Source organism: Andrena cerasifolii, chromosome 3 (genome assembly GCF_050908995.1).
Source record: "Andrena cerasifolii isolate SP2316 chromosome 3, iyAndCera1_principal, whole genome shotgun sequence".
NCBI classification, from domain to species: domain Eukaryota; kingdom Metazoa; phylum Arthropoda; class Insecta; order Hymenoptera; family Andrenidae; genus Andrena; species Andrena cerasifolii.
In genome coordinates this window covers 62,644-89,968 of record NC_135120.1, presented here as the reverse complement: position 1 = coordinate 89,968, position 27,325 = coordinate 62,644, and the positions used below count along the sequence as shown (strand labels likewise).

Sequence of the window (27,325 nt, the reverse complement as noted above, 5' to 3'; positions counted from 1 at the left end):
CATACACCAATCCTAATGGGAAAGAGAGGAATAGAACGCATATACCCGTCCTTTTCACACTATCTTTTATTCTCCTTTTCAGCATCTGTAACTAATGCAGCGACAATGCTAGCTGATCAGTTTTCTGCCGCTTGCACTACGGTGAAGACGCAGCAAGCAATCGGGGTTTCATTTACTGCGCAGATATTGATACATATGGAATATTCATAATTTGTGAATTGTTCCATTCCTGCGTGGTTCGTTATCGTAGTGTTGATAAGTGTGTGTGATCATTCCATAGCCATGGAATCAAAGAAGGAAGCCGCAGATGCAAGAAATAAACGGTATTTGGAGGATGGTACAAAAAGGAAGCAGCCCAAGTTATTTGCAAAGCGTTTGTCGAAAAATAGAAAGTATCGAGAAAGGTAAGTTACGTGTTATGGTACAGATTAGTATGAAGTTACAGTTTGTGATGTAGTAGTAGCAGCTCGGTATTTTGCTGTATACAGGGTGTCCCAGAATTGAGGGACATCCCGGAACATGCAATATCCTGATGCAAAAAGACATCGAAAAGTCCTTAACCGTTTTGGGATCTGAGGTTTCGTTTTCGAGATATTAAGAAAAAAGCCCGACCAATCAGAGCGCGAGCCTTCCGCTGGAGCTCCCGCGCTACCGTGGCCGCGCGCCGGGCCGCGCTGCGACTACGAACAAGCAAGGCGGCATGCATCGAAGGAAATTGCGTAGAATGACAATTGAAAAAGACGTAACAAAAAAACCTAACCTTTTGCCATGGTTTGTTTGCCATTTCAAGTGAATAATGAATAAAGGATAAATGGATGAAAATCATGTGTAACGTAAAAAGACGAATACACAGTTGTTTTTTTTTAGAAGAATCGAAAATAATAATTATTTGGAGTGAGAGGATAAGGAACACGTAAATTTCCTTTTTTAATAACGTACAAACGAAAAGGTATGCAACAGGGAACGAACGAAAAGTGATCGTAGTTGGTTATTATGATAAAAATCGATAGTTCAATAACGACCAACACTGTTGTTGATAATGAATAAGTCCGTTTAAAAACTGCGAAGAAAAATTTACGTACGGAAATTTGGAGAATTATCGCCGGAAATAAGCCACAGCCTGCGTTAAATTTAAAAAATAATAGTTGCCAATAATGTAACTAAAACTCACCCTTTCGGAAATTCACCTACAGCTTGAAAACCTGAGTCACTAGGTCACTGAACCGATCCTGGTCATCGACAGACGCGCCGAGTGCACAGCTGATCTCAGGTACACGACACCACCCGAAGTTAAGGATCGCAACGTCAAGTGCGTCCAGGTTAATGTACCGAATATTCACTTCACTGCACGCCTACTAACACTGATCACTTAATTTATTTTTCATGGAACGTGTTGTTCTTACGTTATAAAAATTTCTGGAAATGAATGAGAACTTGTGGTTCGGAGCCGTGGGTATTCCTGCGCAAATTCTCACACTGCAGCACTTGCGTCCCCGTTGTTCGGGGGGCACACTCAGAACCTCGAGTAATACTCTTGAGCAGAGAACATTTCTGCGACGCGATTGTTTGCTGACTGACAAGAATTTTTTTCCAAGCGACTTCTTCTACCCTCAAATAGTTTCTCTCGTTCCATTATGAGTTGACTTCCACCAGCCCAAGAGGCATCAGGTAAAAAGAAGCCAGCACATTTTCGAAACACACGTGCTTCGCAGAAGTGCAACGAACGGACTATCGTGCACTTTTACAAAAGTCTGCGTTCCGTCCTTTTACTGCCAATGTACCCATTGCTTGGAGGTAAGCAGCAGACACCACGTGTTTCGGTTCGAAAGGGTCCGAAGAGAAGAGAAACAGAAAGTCTTCGAGTTGCTATAAAGAAAAAATCCTGTTTCCCTTTTCCGATACCCTGAGTTCACGTCTGCTACGAGGCGGAACCAACTAAGCCATAAATTACCCAAAACTGCGCGTAGTCCCGCCTGCTTCGTCCTACCTTCAAATTAAAGACGTATCCCTTATCTCTCGAGTATAAACACGCGCTCGAATTTCGCTTCAAGTCCGATTGGCCCTAATCTAACCAATCTGCCTTGCATCCCTCCCAAACGGCCACTGTCCTGAAAAGGCCCTCTTCACAGCAATATCGCCTCCACAAGGCCCACCTCCTCTCGCACGGAATACGTCGACGCGTGCTTTTGTTTTGAAATTCGAGCGCGTGTTTAGACACGAGAGATAAGCAGGCCCGATTGGTTAGTTTGGGGCCAATCGAACTCCAAGCCCACCTTTTCTCGTACGGAATACGTCAACCCGTATTGTCCCTGAATTGCGCCCCGTCTCAGGTAAAGCAACCGCGCGCGATTACAGTCAGCTGACCCTACCGCTACCACCCCATATTTCCTCACTGAGGTCAAACAACAGGTCGACAGAAGAATTGCAGGAGAATTTTACTATCCCACTCTTGGCCAATGACACTGTTTTTATAATAATCATATTTGTAAGTTCCAGCTTGTCATTATCTTCATTATTTGTTGAAAAAGTGTCATTGCTCAATGGAAACCACGAGAAGGTGGTGGGCTCTTTCCATCAGGAGAGGATAAGGATGGGTCAGGAGGATGGCATGGATAACAGTCAAATGACGGGGTTAACGGTTCGAAGTAAGAAGGCCAGATCATAAATTTTGAACATCATTGACCGGCCATGTACCTTAATTCTTTCGATTGCCAGACTTCCCACGTTTCTGTATTACTTTTTCGACATTGTTTCTAACCTATCGTAAAAACTAACTGCGTTGATCGTCAACGTAGTCTAAAGAAGGTCGCGGTTTATGACCTTGTTCCCTGAGTCGACGGTCGAGAACAGTGCACCTCAGTCACCATGTTGTCCCACCCGATAATGAAGCAGTATACCGATTAACCCCTTAATAAACCAAAGGAGTTTTACGAACGAAACGAAGGGCGGAGAGGATAGAAACGAAACGCACTGTCAATAGCACCCCCGTGGTATGTTTCCAGACTTAGCCTCATAATATATTTTATGGAATGATCATAATGTTTTCGCCTAACCGACACCGTTCCTTCGCCTGTCTATCCCTTCCACAGCCAATCGCTTTATGTTTTCCAAATATTGAAATGACCAATAATGTACCTACCTTCGAGGACGTTGGGGGGCACGACTGCTAATACCTGACATGGGACAGTCAGAACTGTTTCTGGAGCGAAAGCGAACTGATTTTAACAGAGCTATCATCGTACATTTGGCAGACAATGTATACCAACGAAGAATATTACGATATGTTCGTGGTATTCGGGAGCTGTGACACCAACATCGTGGCTGCTGTACGCGCATACAATGAGAAGTATCCCAATCGGCGTCCTATAACCAGAAAAATAATGACGGGGTTGACATGGAATTTAAGAAGGAATGGTCAATTTCGTTCTGATAACAGTACTAGAGGAAGAACAAGAAGCAACGAGTCCGTGGAAAATGAGGAAGCAGTGATCGATTTCGTGGAAGAAAATCCAACTATAAGTGTGTGTGATATTGAAAGAAGATCAGGAATACCGAAATCGACGGCGCATCGAGTTTTACAAGAAGAAGGATTGTATCCATACCATCTGCGTCGTGTACAAGCACTACTGCCTCGCGACATGCCAGTTCGATTGGCGTTTTGTCAATGGCTCTTGAACGAGTATCAACAAAATCCAGACTTTTTAAAAAGGATTCTGTGGACAGACGAAAGTACATTCACGCGAGAAGGTATTTTTAACACAAGAAATTCGCATGTGTGGAGTTATGATAATCCACATGAAACCACCATCAGAAGTTTTCAAACTCAGTGGACCCTCAACGTTTGGGCTGGGATAATTGGTGATCAAATTTTGGGCCCTTTTTTTCTACCAGCAAGATTGACAGGCGAAGGGTATTGAAATTTTTTGGAGAACGAACTGCCAATTCTTTTAGAAGATGTTGCATTGAATGTGCGGCAGAACATGTGGTACCAGCAAGATGGAGCTGAACCACACTTTGCGAATATTGTGAAGGACTTTTTAAATATTTCCTACGCGGGTCGTTGGATAGGCCGTGCAGGTGCAATAGATTGGCCACCACGATCTCCAGATCAAACTCCCTTGGACTTCTTCCTCTGGGGGTATGTAAAACAAAAGGTCTACTCAATTCAAATTGATACCGTAGAAACATTACGACAACGGATAATCGCGGCATTTGAAGCTGTTAAAGAACAAGGGGTGTTAGAGAATGTTCGCAATTCCGCCATCAGAAGGCTTCAAAACTGCGTAGAGACAGGGGGAGACCTGTTTGAACATTTATTGTGAGTAGTGAAGTGCAACAGAGTGTACAATAATAATGCCAGTGAGTGAGTGAGTAAGTGAGTAGTGTAGTGCAACAGAGTGTACATTAATAATGCCAGTGAGTGAGTGAGTGAGTGAGTGATTCAGTGAGTGAGTGAGTGAGTGAGTGATTCAGTCAATGAGTGAGTGAGTGAGTGATTCAGTCAGTGAGTGAGTGAGTGCTTGTTTTTAGTGAAGTGAGTAACATACACTAAGATAATTCCACGGCAAATCGATCACTGCTTTCTCTCCATGACTCAAATTTTATTGAAATTGGGACACTTTCGACTACCTTCTTACTTCGAACCGTTAACCCCGTCATTTGACTGTTATCCATGCCATCCTCCTGACCCATCCTTATCCTCTCCTGATGGAAAGAGCCCACCACCTTCTCGTGGTTTCCATTGAGCAATGACACTTTTTCAACAAATAATGAAGATAATGACAAGCTGGAACTTACAAATATGATTATTATAAAAACAGTGTCATTGGCCAAGAGTGGGATAGTAAAATTCTCCTGCAATTCTTCTGTCGACCTGTTGTTTGACCTCAGTGAGGAAATATGGGGTGGTAGCGGTAGGGTCAGCTGACTGTAATCGCGCGCGGTTGCTTTACCTGAGACGGGGCGCAATTCAGGGACAATACGGGTTGACGTATTCCGTACGAGAAAAGGTGGGCTTGGAGTTCGATTGGCCCCAAACTAACCAATCGGGCCTGCTTATCTCTCGTGTCTAAACACGCGCTCGAATTTCAAAACAAAAGCACGCGTCGACGTATTCCGTGCGAGAGGAGGTGGGCCTTGTGGAGGCGATATTGCTGTGAAGAGGGCCTTTTCAGGACAGTGGCCGTTTGGGAGGGATGCAAGGCAGATTGGTTAGATTAGGGCCAATCGGACTTGAAGCGAAATTCGAGCGCGTGTTTATACTCGAGAGATAAGGGATACGTCTTTAATTTGAAGGTAGGACGAAGCAGGCGGGACTACGCGCAGTTTTGGGTAATTTATGGCTTAGTTGGTTCCGCCTCGTAGCAGACGTGAACTCAGGGTATCGGAAAAGGGAAACAGGATTTTTTCTTTATAGCAACTCGAAGACTTTCTGTTTCTCTTCTCTTCGGACCCTTTCGAACCGAAACACGTGGTGTCTGCTGCTTACCTCCAAGCAATGGGTACATTGGCAGTAAAAGGACGGAACGCAGACTTTTGTAAAAGTGCACGATAGTCCGTTCGTTGCACTTCTGCGAAGCACGTGTGTTTCGAAAATGTGCTGGCTTCTTTTTACCTGATGCCTCTTGGGCTGGTGGAAGTCAACTCATAATGGAACGAGAGAAACTATTTGAGGGTAGAAGAAGTCGCTTGGAAAAAAATTCTTGTCAGTCAGCAAACAATCGCGTCGCAGAAATGTTCTCTGCTCAAGAGTATTACTCGAGGTTCTGAGTGTGCCCCCCGAACAACGGGGACGCAAGTGCTGCAGTGTGAGAATTTGCGCAGGAATACCCACGGCTCCGAACCACAAGTTCTCATTCATTTCCAGAAATTTTTATAACGTAAGAACAACACGTTCCATGAAAAATAAATTAAGTGATCAGTGTTAGTAGGCGTGCAGTGAAGTGAATATTCGGTACATTAACCTGGACGCACTTGACGTTGCGATCCTTAACTTCGGGTGGTGTCGTGTACCTGCGATCAGCTGAGCAGTGGGCGCAACCCTACCATAAATCTTTTCGTCCACCGATGACCAGGATCGGCACAGTGACCTACTTAGTGACGCAGGATTCCGAAAAGGAAGGAAAGGAAGGAAAGTAATGCTCGTAGGCGTGAGTGTTATTTAATTTATTGGTGATTATTAGGTGTAGAAATAAATTCTGTTCGATTTTCGGGTTCAATAACACTTTGATTTGAAAAGTATGAAAACAACTCAACCATCGAAATAATTTCCATTATTGTTAATTACCTTTTGCCATTTTTCTGGTAGCTTACGAATATCACTGCGATAGAAATTCGGTTGCTTTATACTGATTATGTAAATCCAATCGGAAAGACTTTATTCATTCACCTAATATTATTTTTTAAATTTAGCTATGTTGGCCGTAATTAAACTACGGATTTTTACCTCAATAACGAATTACGATCACTTGTTGTACATTTTCTGTTACATTAACTTTTCGTTTATGCCTTACTTGAAAATGAAATTTACGTATTTCTTGTTCTCTCATTTCAAACAATTATTATTTAAGATTCTGCTTTAAAAAAAAAAAACTGTGTAACGCGGTTCCCTTCGATGCATGCCGACTTGCTTGTTCGTACCTTCGTAGTACAAGCGCTGCCGCCTACCGCGTAGCCAACGCTACAACGGGAGCTCCGGCGGAAGGCGCGCGCTCTGATTGGTCGGGGTTTTTTGTTAATATCTCGTTAACGAAGCTTTGGACAATATTTTCGCTAAGGAAAAAGTTGTTTCAAATCAGCCCCTGAGTTACCCCTTTCAAAGGAACTCCGACATTTTTGGGACACCCTGTATATCAAAAGTGCTCAATTGTATCGCGAATTGTTAGTATTTTGAATAATGGATTGCTTAGGTGCAAATCAAGTTCAAACATGAGTATTTTAATTTCCAACGAACAGAATTAAAATATAATCATAAAAACGATGGAATTTTTCAATAACTTTCGTTGGAAAAGCTCTAGATATCCAGGAACCTCATCGAACCTGAAAAGTGGTATGCCATTTGTTCTATTTGCCTTATAGAGTACATATTCAAAAGTAATAGCGGCAAATATTTGCAACTCTCCATAATTTTTAAACATAATTAAAATAATTCTATCGCCAAAAAAGATGATGTTAGGAGCTAAAATGTGTAATTCATTCTAAATAACGTGGTTATAAATAATTTTTCTCTACTAAACACAGTTCATATTCGCTTTCTGCATTCTGAGAAATCCCTAGTTTTTTAATTAATATTTTAGCAGATTGCCTGTTTAGCGCTCATCTTTTATTTGACGATTTATTCCAATAAATTCCTATTCGAAAAAACTTTCATTCGTTTTTCTCGAATAACTTCATTTTATTCGTAACTTTTATCCACGCGAAATCGGGCACATTTTGGAGTAATATTTCCGATATGGCTCAAATTTGAATATGTTGTAGTCTTTAGGGATGTATACACATATCTCGAAGGATTTTTGAAATTTTTGAAAAATGTTTTTATCAATAAATTATAACTATGGTAGTAGTACACGGGTGGAGATGAGATTTATGGTGATTTGTAGAGAAGACATTGAAGTTTTAAGAAAAAATTATTTCTGTTTTAAAAAAATAAAATTTGGTCCATTTTTGTGCAATTATTATAAACGAATGCAGTTTTTTAACATCGGGCGCGATTTTAAAAATCTGAAAAAAATTAGACTATAGGTATATTCTTCCCCTTCATGGTCTAATTGTCAAAAATATGGACATTTTAAAATTGACCCTGTAAAAATTGCCGAAAATTGACGCTGCGTCAAATCACACCGGCCAAGCGGCTATATCTGCTATTCTTATACAGTGCCCTCGAAACCATGTATAGTCTTGAAGGTCATAGTATATCATATGGTTGAATTTCTCTTGGCAGTCGCTTTCATATTGGATAATCAAATATATAGCATTCCATTTAAAAAACTGAGGGTCACCTTCGTTTCAAGGAAAATATTGCGAACACCCAAAATTTAGTTACCATATTATGTTGTGTATAAAAAACAGTAAGAGTTTTCCTTCTTCGATTTTTTTCAAATACTTACCATATTCAAGAACACTGTATAAGAATAGCAGATATACCCGCTTGGCCGCTGCGAGTACCGTACGGCTCAGCCAGTCAAGCCGGTGTGATTTGACGCAGCGTCAATTTTCGGCAATTTTTACAGGGTCAATTTTAAAATGTCCATATTTTTGACAATTAGACCATGAAGGGGAAGAATATATCTATAGTCTGATTTTTTCAGATTTTTAAAATCGCGCCCGATGTTAAAAAACTGCATTTGTTCATAATAATTGCACAAAAATGGACCAAATTTTATTTTTTAAAACAGAAATAATTTTTTTCTACAAATTACTGTAAACCTCATCTCCATCCGTTTACTACTTCCATAGTTATAATTTATTGAAAAAAAGTTAGCACTTATCTTCAAACAGCTGTAAAATCTACATTTTTCAAAATTTTCAAAAATCCTTCCAGATATGTTTATACATTTTTAAAGACTACAACATATTCAAATTTGAGACACATCCGAAATGTTACACCAAAAAGTTTCCTATTTCGCGTGGAATAACCCAGGATTGAAATGCGATAAGTATCCTTTTCACACGCGGTCAAGTGCACGCGTGCCTGCATACACATACAGCTGTGTATCACAGCGTAGACATGCTGCTGGTGAGTGCCTTTGCTTGCGTGTAGCGGAGAAGGTTGTGCAGATGTGTGCGTGTAAAAAGAAAACGGGTCAAAAGTGCATGTCCTTCGGATGCGTAGCGAGGGAATCACGTTGTCTAAGAGGAACATTTGTATCACGCTACGTCCCTCTTCGTATGACGAAAATATATTAGAATGATATTCACACTTCACAGTAATGCAATAACAATATTTTTGCATGAATATAGCATCGTAACATTTGCGATGTTTCTCTAATGATAAATGACACCAAACACGGTATAATTGGAATAACACATATTTAGTGGTAATATGTTTCGGCCGCAGAGAAGTATAGCGAATAAAAAAGTTGGAGGCAATCGGCAGTCCTTTTTTCCACTCGCTCTCTTCTCCTACGTTCGAGGCTATCGACAAACTTCTAAAAATATAAGAACCACAGTAACATCTCGATTAGGGTTCAAAATTGTGACTATGTATGATTGGTGTTAATTTATATCACCCCTAGTTGGAATGTTCCCTCTTGGAACCAGTGAAGCGTATAATATGGCTCGAGAGCCGATCGTATAACCCGATCCGAAATTGAAAATCGGTGAGAGACAACACCTATACAAACGAGGTTCACAATTAAAAGTATTTTATTTTTGGTTCTTTTTTTATAAATTGTTTACCAACATATTTGTGAGGATTTTGTGATTAAAATGACACCAAACACGATATGGTTTGGATAATTATATAAATATAAACGATTCGTATTCACGATAAGTGTTTAAAAGTTGTCCGATTTATGTTGTATTTGGTATCATTTTAATTAGAAGATTCTGACAAACATGTTGGTAGAAGTTTCATGAAAATGAAACCAAAAATACAAATCTTAAATTTTGATTGCGTTAGTATTAACTCACATGTACACGGGTTATCGTTCCGAGGCGTATGGTTTTCTTATTTTTATGTATGTACCACGTGTTACTGATTATTAACTCTTTACATGCAGACAACGATTGAAGAACACAGCGTGTCTCACGGTAATTCAGGATACCGTGGCGGAAGCAGGTATCTCGTACGGAACACATCCAAGCACATCTGCTGCGGATGAAAATTTTGAAGATTCTCCAATTATCGAAGTAATTGTAGAAGAAGTACATTTCGATACGGACGCAGAAAATATTATAGAAGAAATAAATTTCAATCCGGACGAAGAGGAAATTGTAGAAGATGTGTATTTCGAGTCGAACGAAGAAAGAATTATGCAAGAAATAGATTTCGACAGAGACAGCGATGAGATACAATCCGTAAGAGACATCAACGAAGAAACGACTCAAGATGTTGGAAGCGATGCCGATTACTGGGTGGTAGAAAATGCAGAACCAGAACAGCCGGAAAATCCAATTTCAGATGGAATAGACTTCGTTGATTTTCCGTATGTTTTTAAACAAATATAAAATCTTGGGAAACATTCCACTATTGGCTATGGCATCGAACATTTTGAAATAATTAGATGTCAACGGAATGGACTAGAAAATGTGTGTTATGTAGGGTGCAAAATGTGCAAATACACAGAGCACATATCCTGTCTTCGGAAGAGTGATGCCACTATGGATATCAACCGCGCCGCTGTTTCCGCAACAATGATGACGGGCGGCGGATATAATCAACTGGAGGACATACTGACTGCCGTGAACGTATCCTGTATGACGAAAAGGACCTACGAGAAATGTCAGAATGACCTAATCGATGCCCTCGAAGTGGCCGCACAACGCGAAATGGAAGATGCAGGAAAAGAGGAGAAAGAATTAGCTATATCAAGAGGCGACGTACATGCAGAATCCAATCTACCGTTTATCCCAGTTGTCGCGGATGGCAGCTGGATGAAAAGGTCCTACCGCGGAGGAGATTACAATTCTCTCTCTGGCGTAGGAACCATCGTGAGATACCACACGAAGAAAGTGTTGTACATCAGCGTGAAGAATAAATTCTGCATGACTTGCCAAATAACAGGTACGAAGAAGGAAGAACCGCGCGAACATCGTTGCTTCAAGAACTGGAGCCGCAATCAGAGTTCAACTGGCATGGAGAGTGTTGCTATTGTCGAAGGCTTCAATTGCAGCATAGATATGCACGGCCTAATATACACTATATAAGTTGCCGATGGCGATAGCAGTGTGTACAAAAAGATATTGGCCAGTGAAAATCGTCAAAGTAAAGTGTCCTGAATCGGCCAAGGATTTAACACGTGCTGAAGCAATAAAGCAACTTGGTAATATACGGCGTATTTTCAAGGGTAATGAAATGAATCAAAATCATCATTACTATTATCAAGTGCAAGGACAATTGCACATAACGAAAAGGCAACGGCCTATTTTTGTTTATGGACGCCGAAAGGAATGAAGGTTACAACAGTAACGAGAGATGATCGATTCTGGGCAACAGAGATGGAAGACAAACTGAGCAAGTTCTATGAGGACTGCATGTTGCCAGAAATTATAGATAGCAGATACAATTGACAACAGCCGATTAGAGAACCTCCGTACACACAAAAAGGAGGAGCAGCTACGAGTACACAAGAAAGTACATAAAACGATGGATGAAAACATCGCCATAGCACCGGCGAGTGCATCCAGCGCATATGAAGAGCTGTCGAATAAGTAATGTTCCAAAATGTAAGGAAGAAAGTATGTAGAAGATACATATGGAGAGTGAATAGGACCGTCTATGACGGGGGTGGTGGTGGGCCTTTTCACACTCTTCTAATAATAAATACCTATAGCTATTCTTTCATATCAAGTGGAAATGACATGTATAAAAGCATAAGTATGACATATACTTTTGTTATGCAGATAATTGGATTAATTGGAAATCATCATGAATGTTTCTCTCATATATGAATTGGTTTTAGATATTTCCACCAACCAATATCAACATTGAAAATCATGCTGTATGAAGCGAGGAAAGGAAGGCTGTCTTCTCCGCAAGCATAAAGATAAGTAAATAACATACATACATTTACATTTTTACTGTATTCAGATTACAACTCGTTCTAACTTTATATCACAGGTTCTATGACAACTAACTGGAATCGAAAGGGGTCAGTGCCATTCCACGAAAATATTTATGAGAAATAGGACACAATAATAAGGGTTTCTTCAGTAAGTGTGAGTATCAGTTTTTACATTCAAGTGGTATAAACACAAAAATTATTTTTATTAAATTTATTTCTTTTTGCAGATCAACACATACACTGGGCTGAGGAATATCGTTGCAACTACCACAAATGCAGGGTGGAAGAGGTACCCCTTCCATGACGCCGATCGGGCTAGAGAAAAGGTGCAGCAGCAGATTTTCTGTCAGCTGGTGGAGCAGAGTTTCTGTCCTTGAAGTGACAGAAAATATAACCTATATGCTTTACCCGATTTCCTAAAGATACTGTTGTGGCGTAATGATAATGTTTCGAAAGGATGATGAAAAGTTCACAAAAGTAGCGTAATAGAACGAAATAGCCGCTAAACATTTATTGTCATATAGCATATACATAGGTTATATTTCCTGTCACTTCGAGGAGGGACCACATAATAATCACGCGTTGGATTCAACGTCAAACACAATTTTATATATGTTTGTTCATAACTGCTTTCTGCATAGGATGTGTATTTCATGTTCTGTTTCAGTATTTTGTTAATTAAAAAATGTCTATTCTAACAAACTTCATTTTCTGGGGACATGCCCTCGTGTATTTTTCCTTTTCACTTGTAATTCCTTACTGCCATCGTTGAATATTATAGCATAAGCACATTTCAAGTAAATGTACAATGAATTTTCTACGTTTGCAGTACCAGCCGACTATCCGTTTAAATTGTTATAAGTACAACGCAACAGCTGAGAATTTCTTTCCTTATTCAGAATAAAATACGGAAATAGCAAACAGCTCTCTCTCTCGCGTGCACCAGGCAGCGGCGTATCTATGGGTAATACCATTTCAGTGAAGAAAAAACCTGCTGTAATACCGACCTGCCGAATCGGCCAGGTCACGTGACGTGTCTACCCCCTTAATATGGTTGAAAAACAATAATCCTTTATATTCTGAAATTGTACTGCCCGATATTCATGATCCCCATAAAAAACTTCAAAAAAGTAAAAAAATTACGCCAAGTACATGAAACAAATAAATCACAAAAAAAGAAGATAATAATATAAATCGCAAAAAAATAGAAGAAAATATACAACCAGAAAAAATAGAAGATAATAATATAAATCAGAAAAAAAAGAAAATATACAATGTAAAAAAAGATGTGAAATCAAAATGAGCTGCAAGTACATAAAGGTGCTTTCTAACTGCGCGTTCTAACGGTGCTTTAATTAACCAATCAAAAAGGATCCAATTTAAAAACATTGTCGTAAATTAATAGCTTTACAAAATTAATGATATACAAAAAATTTGCGCCAATTATAACAATGGCTATTTATAAAAAGAAAAAATGTATTATTAATTAATATTAAGCAGATATATTTTTATACAAAAAAATATTTTAGTACGAATAAATATTTTGTTCAAAATACTTGGCGCTGCGAAACCGAAATAAAAAAATAAATGTCTTAGTATTAATAATTTACAATAACATCCTTACAATCTAAAATACATAAACATATACATATACATATTACAAACGCAGTCAGATTTATTCTACATATATTTAACTCTAATATCATACGTAGCATATGCAAACGCACACATACACACATTCACGAACGCACGCACAAGAAAGAAAGAAAAAGATTAATGCAATTTATACATACATATGTATTCAGTTTAGCAACACCAATTCGGTGAGCAGCGCCAAGTATTTTGAATAAAATATTTATTCGTATTAAAATATTTATTTGTATAAAAATATATCTGCTTAATATTATTTAATAATACATTTTTTCTTTTTATAAATAGCCATTGTTATAATTGGCGCAAATTTATTTTATATCATTAATTTTGTAAAGCTATTAATTTACGACAATGTTTTTAAATTGGATCCTTTTTGATTGGTTAATTAAAGCACCGTTAGAAACCGCAGTTAGAAAGCACCTTTATGTACTTGCAGCTCATTTTGATTTCACATCTTCTTTACATTGTATATTTTCTTTTTTTTCTTCTGATTTATATTATTATCTTCTATTTTTTCTGGTTGTATATTTTCTTCTATTTTTTTTGCGATTTATATTATTATCTTTTTTTTTGTGATTTATTTGTTTCATGTTCTTGGCGTAATTTTGTTACTTTTTTTAAAGTATTTTTATAGGGTACCATCTATAGTAACCTATATCCACCCTGATAGCCATCTGCCTGCAGTCTGCCGGCAGATTGACAGCAGGGTCTGCCAGGAGAGCGCAGGATCTGCCGGCAGCTGCGATGCAGCCTACGTCCGCATTCAGCTACGGTTCTGCCGGTAGGATCTGCTTGTCAGGGTCTGCCGGCAGATCGACGGCAGATCGACGGCAGGTCCTGCTGCTCGCCTGACACATTCAACAGCGCCATCTGAAGGCCACAATTGCCAAAGAATTTCCTACGCGTGACGTCACATGGACCAACGTGCATCCCTACCCCACATGACCAACAAGCAGATTCTACAGCTTATTAAATAATTAATTCTACTTATTTCAAAAAGTATTTATTCTTTCTTTAATAATATACAGGATCAGTGATTACAATTGTTACAAAATAATATAAGCGCATATAAATCCAAAGAGGGACTTTCAACATTTAAATTTACAAATCCACGTCCCGTAACCACTGGTACCTAGTAGGGGCGATATCAGGAAATTTCATTCAGTATTTTCGACTTCTTTTTTTGTGTAGAATCATCATGTTCCGCGTTGTGTTAGCGCTGAAAACAAATACAATATTAGCATAAAATTAAACGTAACGTATGAATAAACAGAATACATGCGATACTTACTTCAGCTCCATCTCCACACAGTACACAGTCTAGGCGATCATACATGCTCCTGCGAACATTAAAATTTATAAGAAAATATGTCTTAAATTATTATCTACTAAACAAGACGCTGAACATTCGCACTTCGCGCATAACCCTACTTTTCTGTCTTCTAGATAATGCGAATCTCGATGTCCGCGACGTAGATAATTAGAAATTATTCAATTCCATAATTACGTTTGCCTTCTGGATACGCCGAGATGCTTTGTTTGGGTATTGATGGATGAGATTACTTGGAATATTCTTCGATTTTGCCGGCACTGACTGCCACCGACAGTGACTGCCACCTCAGACCTCGAAAACTGGAAGTGGCACCCGTTGCCCGTTGTGCTTGAAGACGTACGCTCAAAGAATATTCTAAGTAATCTCATCCATCAATATTCAAACAAATCATCTCGGCGTATCCAGAAGGCAAACGTAATTATGGAATTGAATAATTTCTAATTATCGACGTCGCGGACATCGAGATTCGCATTATCTAGAAGACAGAAAAGTAGGGTTATGCGCGAAGTGCGAATGTTCAGCGTCTTGTTTAGTAGATAATAATTTAAGACATATTTTCTTATAAATTTTAATGTTCGCAGGAGCATGTATGATCGCCTAGACTGTGTACTGTGTGGAGATGGAGCTGAAGTAAGTATCGCATGTATTCTGTTTATTCATACGTTACGTTTAATTTTATGCTAATATTGTATTTGTTTTCAGCGCTAACACAACGCGGAACATGGTGATTCTACACAAAAAAGAAGTCGAAAATACTGAATGAAATTTCCTGATACCGCCCCTACTAGGTACCAGTGGTTACAGGACGTGGATTTGTAAATGTAAATGTTGAAAGTCCCTCTTTGGATTTATATGCGCTTATATTATTTTGTAACAATTGTAATCACTGATCCTGTATATTATTAAAGAAAGAATAAATACTTTTTGAAATAAGTAGAATTAATTATTTAATAAGCTGTAGAATCTGCTTGTTGGTCATGTGGGGTAGGGATGCACGTTGGTCCATGTGACGTCACGCGGAGGAAATTCTTTGGCAATTGTGGCCTTCAGATGGCGCTGTTGGATGTGTCAGGCGAGCAGCAGGACCTGCCGTCGATCTGCCGTCGATCTGCCGGCAGACCCTGACAAGCAGACCCTGCCGGCAGAACCGTAGCTGAATGCGGACGTAGGCTACATCGCAGCTGCCGGCAGATCCTGCGCTCTCCTGGCAGACCCTGCTGTCAATCTGCCGGCAGATTGCAGGCAGATGGCTATCAGGGTTATGTAAATAATGTATTGTAGTAACAAATTGCATTGTATTTAAATTGCCAGATATTTGTATACCAGCAATTTAGAGTTTTTATGTAAAGCTTAATAATATAGAAATGAAGGGGGCGCACAGGCTTGGATGGATAGAAATGAAGGGGATGCACAGGTTTGGAGGCTGTCCGGAGAAGATTAGATAGATAGACAGAGCATTATGAGATACAAGCATTTTGTTTCGCACAAGTTTCTGGAAACTTGTTAAATAAGGTAAATCGCCAAAATTTGTCAAAAGACATAGAATTAAGCATTATTCAAAAAATAGATTATTTATGGTGAACTGCTTGCAACGTAGAGCACGTCACATTAGTGAAGAAAGTACGCGGAAAACACATCTCCCTTGATAGCTTCCCGGCTTAAAAATCAACAATTCAAAAAGCCCGCGGCAGAATGTGTCCGTATCTATTCGAAAAGCGGGCTCCTTAAAAAACAAAAGAGCAGCGGAGGAGCTCGCCTCATCGTTGCATATGTGAGGAAGCTCATTCTCGATCGTGACTGCCCACCGGCGACATGGCTAATAATGTAAGTATTAAAAAATATACTATTCACATATATAATCATACCAGAGTTATCGTAATTCATAATATAATCTAGCCCGGTTATCTGTATTCGCTAGTTTTATTCGTGAGATATTCGTGAGATTTATTTTTATTATTCGTTATTTTTATTCGTGATTCGTGAGATTTTTTCGTCACTTAAAATCTGATTACACGCGGCGTATGATAGATATGATAGAAAAAAGTCATAATGTTCAATTGCAAATTGGTAATAGGAAATTCGAATTATAAAAATAAAAATTACATTACATTACATTACAAAATATGTTTCTTCTCATTACTTCACGAGCCTTTCTATTATTATTCAATAAAAAAAACTGTAACGTATTATAACATTATTTTGTGAACGATTCACAATTGTACCTAGTAGTAAAACAAGGAGACATTGCAGACGTTAACTTATAACGCCAACGATTAGAAATATATCAAACATATCTCGTAAACGAACATGTAAAGTACAACATTTTGAAAGTGTTTGGTAGACACTTTGCCTATGTTAACTATCAGTGTAAGTAGACCGTAACTGTATAGCAAGTAATACAACAAGAAGATATTAGACACGTTGAAGCATATTCTATATAACTTGTAATGCCAGTGATTAGATGTATGAAACAATATAAAATATGCTTCTATGTATCCAATATGTTCTTGTTGTATTACTTGCTATACAGATACGGTCTACGCCCACTGACACTTAACGTAGGCAAAGTACCTACAAAAGACTTACAAAATGTTGTACTTTGCATGTTCGTTTACGTTCAACTCAGATATGTTTGATATATTTCTAATCGTTGGCGTTATAAGTTATATATAGAATATGCTTTAATGTGTGCAATATCTTCTTCTGTTACTACTAGTTACCAATGCGAATCATTCACAGAATAATGTTATAATACGTTACAGTTTTTTGTATTGAATAATAATAATGGAAAGGCTTGTGAAGTAATGAGAAGAAAGAAACATATTTTGTAATGTAATGTAATGTAATTTTTGTAATTTCACATCATACATCTCAGTTTTCATATTTTTATATTTCCTAATTCCTAATTTCCAATTTGCAATGGAACAATACGTACCCTTGCGCTACATGTATGACTTTCTTCTATCATACGCAGCTTTCATGAACTTTTGATCTTTTTTACTAATTAATTGTTTATTCATTTTTTTAGGAAAATGTAAGGGACGACGCCCTGTTGGAAGGTAAATAATACAAATTTATTTATATACCTACATTTAATCTAAAAATTTATTTTTCCAGTCATTTAATGATGAAATTAATTTATTGTTATTTAGACATTGATGCTGAATTATCTGAATTAAATATGGCGGAGCCGCCACTGCCCATGGCTCCACCACCACCACCACCACCACCAGCGAGCCCGGCCACGGCCGATAGTAGTAAGTACGTACACATTTTAACCCTCCGTTGTCACACTGGGTCAAATTGACCCTGCAATGTTTTAAAACACTTTTTGTCGGAAATCTTATTGCTTCAAATTTCTTTATTAAGCATGATGACACTTTAAATGTCAACTTTTAACGATGGGCATATATTCTACAATGTTCAAACTTTATCTCAGAATTTTTTATACTTAATTAAACAAATAGTTTTTAACTAACAACTGATTGAAAATTGGCAGGGTCAAATTGACCCAGTGTGACAACGACGTTCGAAAAAGTAGGTGTGACAACCGAGGGTTAAGAAGTTATATATTTTTAGAATACTTTTTTAAATACTAAATTTAAATACCAATAAATTTATTGTTGTTTATTACTACTAATTTCAGGACCGTACGTAGCTCGGCACCATAAAGGCGGTTGGAGGGTGAGCGCGCAAAAAGACAGATCGGCAGCGATCGAGATGACGAAAAATCAAGCCCTCACCCTCCGCAAAATCATTGCCGAGCAATATGGCCGGGGCCGAGGTGGCGGCCAATGATAAAAAAAAAATTAATTTTGTATTTTATTTAAATAAAAAAATAAATATTATATTAATTATTTTATAGATAAAATATGGTTATTTTATTTGCTCATGTAACAGGATTACTTTCTCTTTCAGCTGTTGAAATAATTCTCTTCGTCTGCATCGTTCACTGAAAAATAGGACACATTTATTAATTATTTATAAATTATCACACATGCTCATATGTTAAGATCATTGAATATGCAAAACCCTACCTAAAAATTTGTGCGTATATAGACTGACATAGATCACTCTGCATCATCTTCTGCTTCGATTATCTGTAAATATATATAAAGCCACATTTTAGTTATACAACTTAACGTAGAACTTACTTATGTAGAAATAGAGTGGCCTTCTGCTACAGTGAGTGTAGAGACTACATAATGTGTTCGAAGGAGGTGAGAGTGTATGGCAGAAAGTCTTGTTGCAGGAAATTTAAATGCTAATGGTAATAATTCAGCGAAAATGAACGAACAGATCCAATATTTTCAACGCACAATTTATTGGTGTTGGAATAAAATTAATTTAGTATGTTTAGTGGTGAATTGAAATATTATTAATGGGAATCTAAAAAATTAATGAATTAATGAATAGCCTGACAACTAGGTACTGTGGATTTTATTTTACAAAAGATTGAAAAGCATCAAGGGAGATGTGTTTTCAGCGTACTTTCTTCACTAATTTAACTTGCTCTACATTGCAAGCAGTTCACCATAAATAATCTATTTTCTGAATAATGCTTAATGCTATGTCTTTTGACAAAGTTTGGCGATTTACCTTATTTAACAAGTTTCCAGAAACTTGTGCGAAACAAGATGCTCTGTCTATCTATCTAATCTTCTCCGGACAACCTCCAAGCCTGTACATCCCCTTCATTTCTATCCATCCAAGCCTGTGCGTCCCCTTCATTTCTATAATATAATATAAGCTTTACATAAAAACTCTAAATTGCTGATATACAAATATCTGGCAATTTAAATACAATGCAATTTGTTACAACAATATATTATTTTGTACATGCATGGTACAAATTTCCAGAAACTTATGCGAAAGGAGATACTTCTCTATTGAACCTTCTCCGAACAACTACCATAAGTCTGCAACTCTACATAAGAAATCTATTAAAAAATTTTGGCGAGTTACCTTGTTAATTGAGACAATAATTCAGTCTCCTATGTGGTGTAAAAACTCGTGACGTTTCAAATTTGGACAACTTACCTTATTTGACACTTGCCAGATTATGATGGTTTGACACTTGGTAGGTTATAAAATTCAAAATAGTATACATGGGTATATATATGTACAATGACGGACGACGATCCCTGCCGAATGATTCCGAGAGTCGACGAATCGACGAACGAAACATGTGTTTGTTCATCGGTGTGCGTGTAACGCGTATACGTATTATGTTTGATGAAAAAATTCCTTGGAGAATCAGAATCAGAAGAAAAACCATATCGTAACTGACAGATCCATGAGACGATATTACAATATCTCTGTTATGCGAGGACCCATTTAATAAAAAATTGGTCTTATTCGAAAGCTTATATGCGGTTTACATAAGAAAAATGCCTTTAAATTTAGAAAATATTGCAGGCGTGATGAGATATTAAGGAAATAAGTTTCAGGTTAGGTTGGAATGGCTCCGCGACGAGTAAAGGTAGAGCACTAAAGAGGTGAGTATGCGCATCCGCCATTTTGGGTCCTGTGCAGAGGGAAAACAATATGAAGAGTCCGCTAAAACTAGCTGAAACGTATTTCAATTCGCGTAAAATATATTCATTAATTAATTGTTATTGTAATCAAAATAAAATGTGGTAATGAATTTGTGTGTTTTAGGTATATTTTTCAAGGTATAAAGGAATTAAAATGCCGTGCTGCACTGCTATTAATTGTAGTAAGATAACAGAAAAGAACGTTCGGCTTTTTAGGTTTCCAAAAGATAAACGTGGGGATAAATGGGTACAGAACAAGCGACGTGGAAATTGGAAACCGACTGATTGCTTTCGCTTATGCGAAGTATGTTTATTGTTATATACACCATGCATGAGATATACTGTTTATTATAATTACTATTAAGATCATAATTATTTTAACAAAAATTTAATAACAAAAACAATTGTTAATTGTTTTTGAATAATGTATATTAACATTATTTTCTCTACAAAAAGGTCTTCTAGTCAGAAAAATCTTTTAACAAGTTTGTTTCTTTTATAGAAACACTTTGAAGATTTGCAGTGCGAGAGCCACCGCGAAGATGGCTGAAAAAAATTGAAGTCGAATGCCATTCCCACATTATTTGATATTCCAAATCCACCTCCCATGATTACGCCACTTCCACGAAAATCAGTATACAAGGTAATGCTAAGTGAACAAATATAATTAAAGTGCCTCTAGAGCATTAGAGAAATTTTTATCAGCAATCTTCATGTTTTTACTTGCATCGCATTCTGAATTACTCCTCTTTAAAAATACAGTTCCACAAAGGTATAACCCAAAATTTATAAACGCTATTTTGCTTTTATACGATCACTATAAATTAAAAAAATACATGTAGAGTACATTTTCTACCACTGCTCGACATTTTTAATCAGATTTTTCACTTTCCAGAATCCTAATAATAGTATTGCCTCGTCCAATGCAAAACTAGTTAATAGTGTATCTAATCAAATACCTACCATTGAGCAAGTGCAAAATGTTGATGATACCCCAACTATTTTAGGGAATAAGGTAACGGAAGTTACTCATTAGCTTGGATTTAAGTCTTTGTTTTATAAGAGTATATATTTTGTATTGTATCAAACTTTTTCATTTTTCGTCTATTCATGATTTTTCATTTTTTTGGCAGGATGATGATATAATATCTAGATTAAAGCGTGAAAATGAAGTTTTGCGGAAGCAACTGGAAGCCGCAAAAGTTGGTACTTATAACACCTTAAAGCAAGAAAATCAAGAATTGCATACCAAAATAAATAAGATGAAAAAATTTTTAACTGATGAACAAATAAACATGTTGCAAGAGGGTCGCATACCACAATGGCCTAATGACAGTATTATTAAAGGTTTTAAATTCAGATTTGCTCTCTCTGTTAACGGTTATAAATTTCTTTGTAGTACTGGATATCCACTACCATCTTACAGTACTCTTATGCGAAGAATTCAAGATTTTAAATTAAATTTCGGAATTTTCTCGGTTGTCTTAGAGCTTCTATGTCACAAAGTTGAAAATATGGAAGCAACTGATAGATTTTGTATACTATCGAACGATATAATTTTATTATTTATTAATGTTATAATTATCTTGTAAAGGAGCAAGGGTGTTCAGTTAGAGAGTGATTTAAATATAATACGCTAACTGATTGTACGCGAGTGAAGGAAAATGTAATGATACGAGCGTTTCAGATGCAGCACAAGTCTCTATTGAGAGCGATCAGTGTAACAATACTATTTGTTTATGTTTCTAATAAAACCCCGAAGAAGTTGCAAAACGTCTGTTCACGTGCCTCACCCACGTCGATGCACAACTCCAAGTCCGTCGTTGCACAATTGTTATAAGTGTCTTGTAAAGGCGCAAGGGTGGTCCGTTAGAGAGTGGTCCTTCCAAGAAATCGCGATCGATTTCCTGGAAGGAAGAGCCTCCCCCTTCCATAGATCGCGAATCGATGGAAGGGGACATTTTCGGCTCTCCACAGGAGCGAGCAGGCCGTTGCCACCTGCCTAATTAGCGAGGCGAACTCAGAGATGGCGCCAAGATGCCAACTTTCGCGTACATTTCCTCCCCGGCATTCATCACCCGATGAATGATTGAAATCAGCAAAGGGTCGTTTGGCTAATCGATAGAAATGACCAACATACACGGCAGTGGCGCCGCTCAGCTCATGTGGAGGCGTCTGTCAACTCAGGTGAAGCTAGTGAAAGAGATTTAGTGCGCAGTGGAATCGTTACAATGTGTTGAAGGGTCAGTGTTAAGTTCAAGTGGAAGAAAAACTAATTTGCGGATGGGTCTCACAAATGTCGAACGAGCAGTTTTAACAGTCACGACGCGAGTACACCCATCCGAGCCTGGATGTAGGTCGGTGATCCTCGCAAGTGGCCATTGAGCTGGGGACGTCAACTCAGATTTTACTAGGCAAAGATCGCCGACTTTGGGCGAACGGTGTGGGGACAGCCATTTGTTGCGGGCCTGCAACGATTGAAGGTACTCGCTGGACCATCTCCTCCAGAAGTGTAGCCGCATTTGTTGCAAAAGATGCCATCGAGAGAGCCGGGATGATGGGACGTCTTCGATGGTGGGGTCGGGCAAGCTTAGCAGTGCTTCCCCGATAAGAAAATGGCCAGGCGTCAGAGTTGCGAGGTCTCCAGGGTCGTCGGTCATCTGTTGAAGTGGCCTAGAGTTCAGGCAGGCTTCGATCTGGTGCAGCAGGGTCGTCATCTCTTCGAAGGTGAGGTGTTGATCGCCTATCACCCTCCTGAGGTGATACTTGGTCGATTTAACGGCGGCTTCCCAAAGCCCGCCGAAGTGGGGGGCAGCAGGGGGGTTGAAACGCCACTCAGTGCCTTGTCTCAGTAGAGTGGAGTGGACGGCATCCTGACCCGAGTTGAGATGCTCCAACATCCCTTGGAGCTCCCGAGCAGCGCCGACGAAGGTAGTCCCTTGATCGCTCTGGATCACGGTGCAAAAGCCTCGACGGGATGTGAATCGCCGCAGTGCGGCAAGGAAGGCCTCCGTACTGTAATCGGAGACCAGCTCTAAGTGGACAGCACGAGTACTGAGGCAAACAAATAAAGCGATGTAGCCCTTATGCGTGCGTTGTCCTCGTCCCCGAGCCATCAGTAGAGTTAGTGGCCCAGCGTAGTCCACTCCTACATGCAGGAAAGGGCGGGTTGGCGTGACTCGGACTGCAGGTAAGTCACCCATCAGTTGTTGTCCAGTAGATGATCGCCAGCGAGCGCATGTGACGCAGCGATGCAGAATGGCTTTGACCCTTTGTCGCCCTTGGGGAATCCAGTAATGTTGGCGTAAAGTAGCTAAAGTAAGTTGTGTACCTCCATGTAAGGTGCGTTCGTGTGCATCATTCACTAACAGCTCGGTCAACCGGCTGTTTCGGGGTAACAAGAATTGATGTTTGGCATCTAGGGGAAGAGCAGCATGGCGGAGGCGTCCTCCAACTCTTAGTAAGCCCTGGTCATCCAGATACGGATTGAGTCGCAGCAAATTGCTGCGGTGGGATAGCGGCAGGCCTCGAGTTAGCTGCCGGATCTCGAGGGCGAATTCCCTCTGTTGCTCGAGTAGGAGCCAGTGAGTCCGGGCTGCGTTGACTTCAGCTGGCTTCAGGTGGGTCCCTCGAGCGCCAGCTGTTTTCCGGGGTAGCCACCGCAGGCACCAGGCGGTGATTCTAAGGAGTAAATTCAAGGATGAATAACGCATTAAAGGATTCTCATCCGTTGCAGGTTCACCCGATGCCGGATGGCATGTTGACCGAGCCTCCAATTCAGTGTTGGGTAGAGGCGAAGGCTTCTCTTGTGACCAATCTGCTGAAGAGGTTAGCCAGGCAGGTCCTGTCCACCACAGCGAGAATTCGGGCAACTGACTGGGCGGTAATCCTCGAGAAGCACAGTCCGCCGGATTGTCCTTGCTGGCTACGTGATGCCAGCGAGCTCCAGGTAGCGTTCGTTGGATTTCGGAAACTCGATTGGCCACGTAGGTCTTCCATCGAGTTGGATGTCCTTGAATCCACGCCAGAGTGATCGTGGAGTCGCTCCACAAGTGAATGGTGGTGTCGGTCAATCCCAGACTCCCGCAGGTAAGAGCCATTAGTTTGGTGAGCAAGGTAGCGGCACTCAGCTCAAGTCGTGGTATCGATACACGTTTCAAGGGTGCCACCTTCGTTTTTGCGGTAATCAGTTGAGTCCGAACGCAGCCGTCAGTGTCCACGACTCGGAGGTATATTGCTGCAGCATAGGCTCGCTCCGAAGCGTCAGCGAAACCATGGAGTTCCCGTTGTTGTGAGGCAGCTTGGACACCGAGCCAGCGAGGTGTAGTGATGCGGTTGAGATCAGGCAAGTCCTCTAGAAACGATCTCCAGTATCCAGCCTCAGCTGGCGGCAGAGGCGAGTCCCAATCTAAATGTTTTAACCAGAGGGACTGCATGAATATTTTAGCGTTCACTGTAACTGGGGAAACCAAGCCCAGTGGATCGAAAATTTTAGCAATAGTCGATAAAACCAAACGTCTTGTCACAGCGCCGTCCGCGGAGGGAGAATGAACGTGAACTCGGAAGCTGTCATCCGCCAAGCTCCAACGGACCCCTAGAGCAGTGTGAGTCTCCCCGGCTTGCCACTTGCACTCCGAAATTGCATCACCGGTAGGTAATTGTTCCATAAGCGCGGTTCGATTGGAGGCCCATTTCCTTAAGTTGAATCCTCCAGCTTGGCAAAGTTGTCGTAGCTCCGTTTGCAACTCGGCCGCTTCCTGTAGCGAGTCAGCTCCCGTCACGACGTCATCCATATATACGTCGTGTTGCAGTATAGCAGCAGCTCTTGGAAATCGAGCTTGCTCGTCCGAAGCGAGTTGTCGTAATGTCCGAATGGCGAGGTAGGGAGCACAGGCAAGTCCGTAGGTGACTGTATTTAGTTCGAAATCTTGAATGTCACTGTCGGTACTTTCCCTCCATAGGACTCTTTGGTAGCGACGGTCGTCAGGGTGAATCAGAATTTGACGGTACATTTTTTCGATGTCGGCTGTGAGGCAGACTCGATGGACGCGCCAGCGGAGGAGTAATTGTTGCAGACTAGGCAGCAGGTTCGGCCCTACCATTAATCCTTCGTTTAGCGACTGGCCTGAGGTAGTTAGAGACGATCCATTGAAGACCACTCGTAGTCGGGTGGTCGTGCTGCTTTCCTTCAGAACCCCGTGATGTGGCAGGTAATAATAGGGGCCTAGCAGATCACCCTGAACCTTAGACATATGAGTGAGTTGACTGTACTCACGCATGAATGTGTGGTAGGCTTCAGCAAAGGCGGGTTCCCTTTTGAATTTAGCTTCCATCCTCAGCAACATTCGCTTAGCACCTCGCCGAGATTCGCCGAGCTCCATTGTCCCACGAAGCGGTAGGCGAACCATGTAACGTCCGGAAGGTAGACGTCGGTGAGTTTCCTTGAAGTGTTCCTCGCAGTTCTGTTCCTCTATGGTGTAAGCGGGTGACACCATCACTTCTTCCTGTTCCCAGAAACGACGTATCAAGGGAAGTAGCTCCTCCTCGGAGGAACTTTGCAGTGTTGCAACTCTTTGGCTGGTGACAGTGTCGTTTGCGATGTCCGGTGAAGCAGGTCCGGACACTATCCAACCAAGCGTGGTTCTTTGCGCAACGGGCTCTCCGGTATGACCCCTTGCAATGCCTTCCAGTATTACGATAGCAAAGGCATCGGCACCTAACAGCAACTCTATAGGTCCCTCAGCCTCGAAGTTCGGGTCAGCTAGCGCAAGGTCTTTCAAATGCGCCCAAGTTGAAGATCGGCGATCAACTCGTGGCTGGTACGATGTGATGCGAGGCAACACCAAGGCGGTTATGACGTGCGACTCCGTGGCACCGAAGTGGGCGGCAAATGTCAACTGGATTTGACCACGGACTCGTTCTGTTCGCTGATTCCCGACACCGACGATTCGAATATTAGCTGGTTTACGAGGAAGACATAATTGCTGAGCCAGCTGCTCGGTGAGAAGAGAGACTTCGCTGCCTTGATCTACAAGTGCGCGCACTATCTTTGTACCACCGTCACGGCACTGTACTTTCACCTTTGCCGTCGCGAGAAGAACGGCAGGCAATTGGTTGGACGAGCAGTCAGATGTATGGGCCGTAACTTGGTTGTCGACGTTGGATTCAGCGCGATTTTCATGTATGCTGGTATGGTGCTTTCCATTGCATTTCTGGCACCGTTTTTCTGAACAGCACGCACTAACTTGATGCTTTCCCAAGCAGTTGTAGCATAGATTCGCAGATTGTAACACGGCTTTCCGCTCGGAAGGTGACTTTGACTTGTAGAGATTGCAGTAAAGAATAAAGTGAGTATCCTTGCAGAGGCTACACTGATCCGAAGATCGCTTCGCTTGCGTGACTTGGTGTATCTTCGTTGACCTTTGAGAGGTAGTTGGTTTCGAGGCTTTATTGTCTGATCCTTTTCGTGGTTCCTCTAACGCTTCTAGAGTATTGACTCTTCCCTCTAGAAATTTTTGCAATTCTTTAAAGGTAGGAGGCTGCTTAGTTTGACCGATTAGCGTTTCCCATTCCCGTCTGGACTGAGGATCTATCCTTTCAACTATTAGGTGGATGAGCCAGTCGCCGCTGGCATCGAAGGGCCTTTTCAAGGCAGCGAGGGCCTTGACTGAATCACAGATCGTGTAAAAGAACCGTTTCAGCTCCGATCCCGACTCGCGTTGTATGCGCGGTAAGTTAAAAATTGTAGTCATCTGAGCTTTGACCATTAGCCGAGGGTTGTCGTACCGATCTTGTAGTAATTCCCACGCCGCTTCAAAATTCTCCTCTCGTTCAGGCATGTTGCGAAGTAGCAGCTCTGCATCGCCTGTGAGAGAGCCACGCAGATAGTGGAGACGTTCTGCATCGGTCAGGGTTGCGTCGCGTATGACTAAAGAGCGGAATAGACCTTGGAATGAGGGCCAGTCTTTATGTTTGCCATCGAAGGTAGGTAGTGGAATTCGAGGAAGCGACGCTTTCGAACGGACGGCCGCAGCAGGGGAATCGGTCGATCGTTCGTCGGTCGCTAGTCGTTCCAAAGT

General features: G+C 40.5%; 1 protein-coding gene and 3 long non-coding RNA genes across 7 annotated transcripts; 1 reads left to right on the top strand and 3 right to left on the bottom strand.

The window, feature by feature from the left end:
• Positions 1-14,301: 14,301 nt before the first annotated feature.
• On the bottom strand, positions 14,302-15,077 carry LOC143367239 (uncharacterized). Its single transcript, XR_013085003.1, has 3 exons — positions 14,884-15,077; positions 14,668-14,716; positions 14,302-14,595 (listed from the first exon to the last, which is right to left on the bottom strand). It is a non-coding gene; the product is annotated as an uncharacterized LOC143367239 (long non-coding RNA).
• Positions 15,078-18,073: 2,996 nt separating this feature from the next.
• LOC143367085 (uncharacterized) lies at positions 18,074-19,815 on the bottom strand. 3 transcript variants are annotated; one of them, XR_013084943.1, is made up of 4 exons: positions 19,750-19,815; positions 19,309-19,442; positions 18,747-18,809; positions 18,074-18,661 (listed from the first exon to the last, which is right to left on the bottom strand). It is a non-coding gene; the product is annotated as an uncharacterized LOC143367085 (long non-coding RNA). The 3 variants fall into 3 exon arrangements; XR_013084942.1 differs by having other exon boundaries at positions 19,675-19,779; XR_013084941.1 differs by lacking the exon at positions 19,750-19,815 and having other exon boundaries at positions 19,309-19,617.
• Positions 19,816-20,029: 214 nt separating this feature from the next.
• LOC143367087 (uncharacterized) lies at positions 20,030-21,801 on the top strand. 2 transcript variants are annotated; one of them, XR_013084947.1, is made up of 5 exons: positions 20,030-20,207; positions 20,371-20,550; positions 20,749-20,889; positions 21,142-21,261; positions 21,380-21,801. It is a non-coding gene; the product is annotated as an uncharacterized LOC143367087 (long non-coding RNA). The 2 variants fall into 2 exon arrangements; XR_013084946.1 differs by lacking the exon at positions 20,030-20,207 and having other exon boundaries at positions 20,229-20,550.
• Positions 21,802-22,453: 652 nt separating this feature from the next.
• On the bottom strand, positions 22,454-24,005 carry LOC143367238 (uncharacterized). The gene is made up of 2 exons (XM_076808864.1): positions 23,989-24,005; positions 22,454-23,927 (listed from the first exon to the last, which is right to left on the bottom strand). The coding sequence occupies exons 1-2, from the start codon at positions 24,003-24,005 to the stop codon at positions 22,454-22,456; spliced, it is 1,491 nt and encodes a 496-aa protein (XP_076664979.1).
• Positions 24,006-27,325: the final 3,320 nt, after the last annotated feature.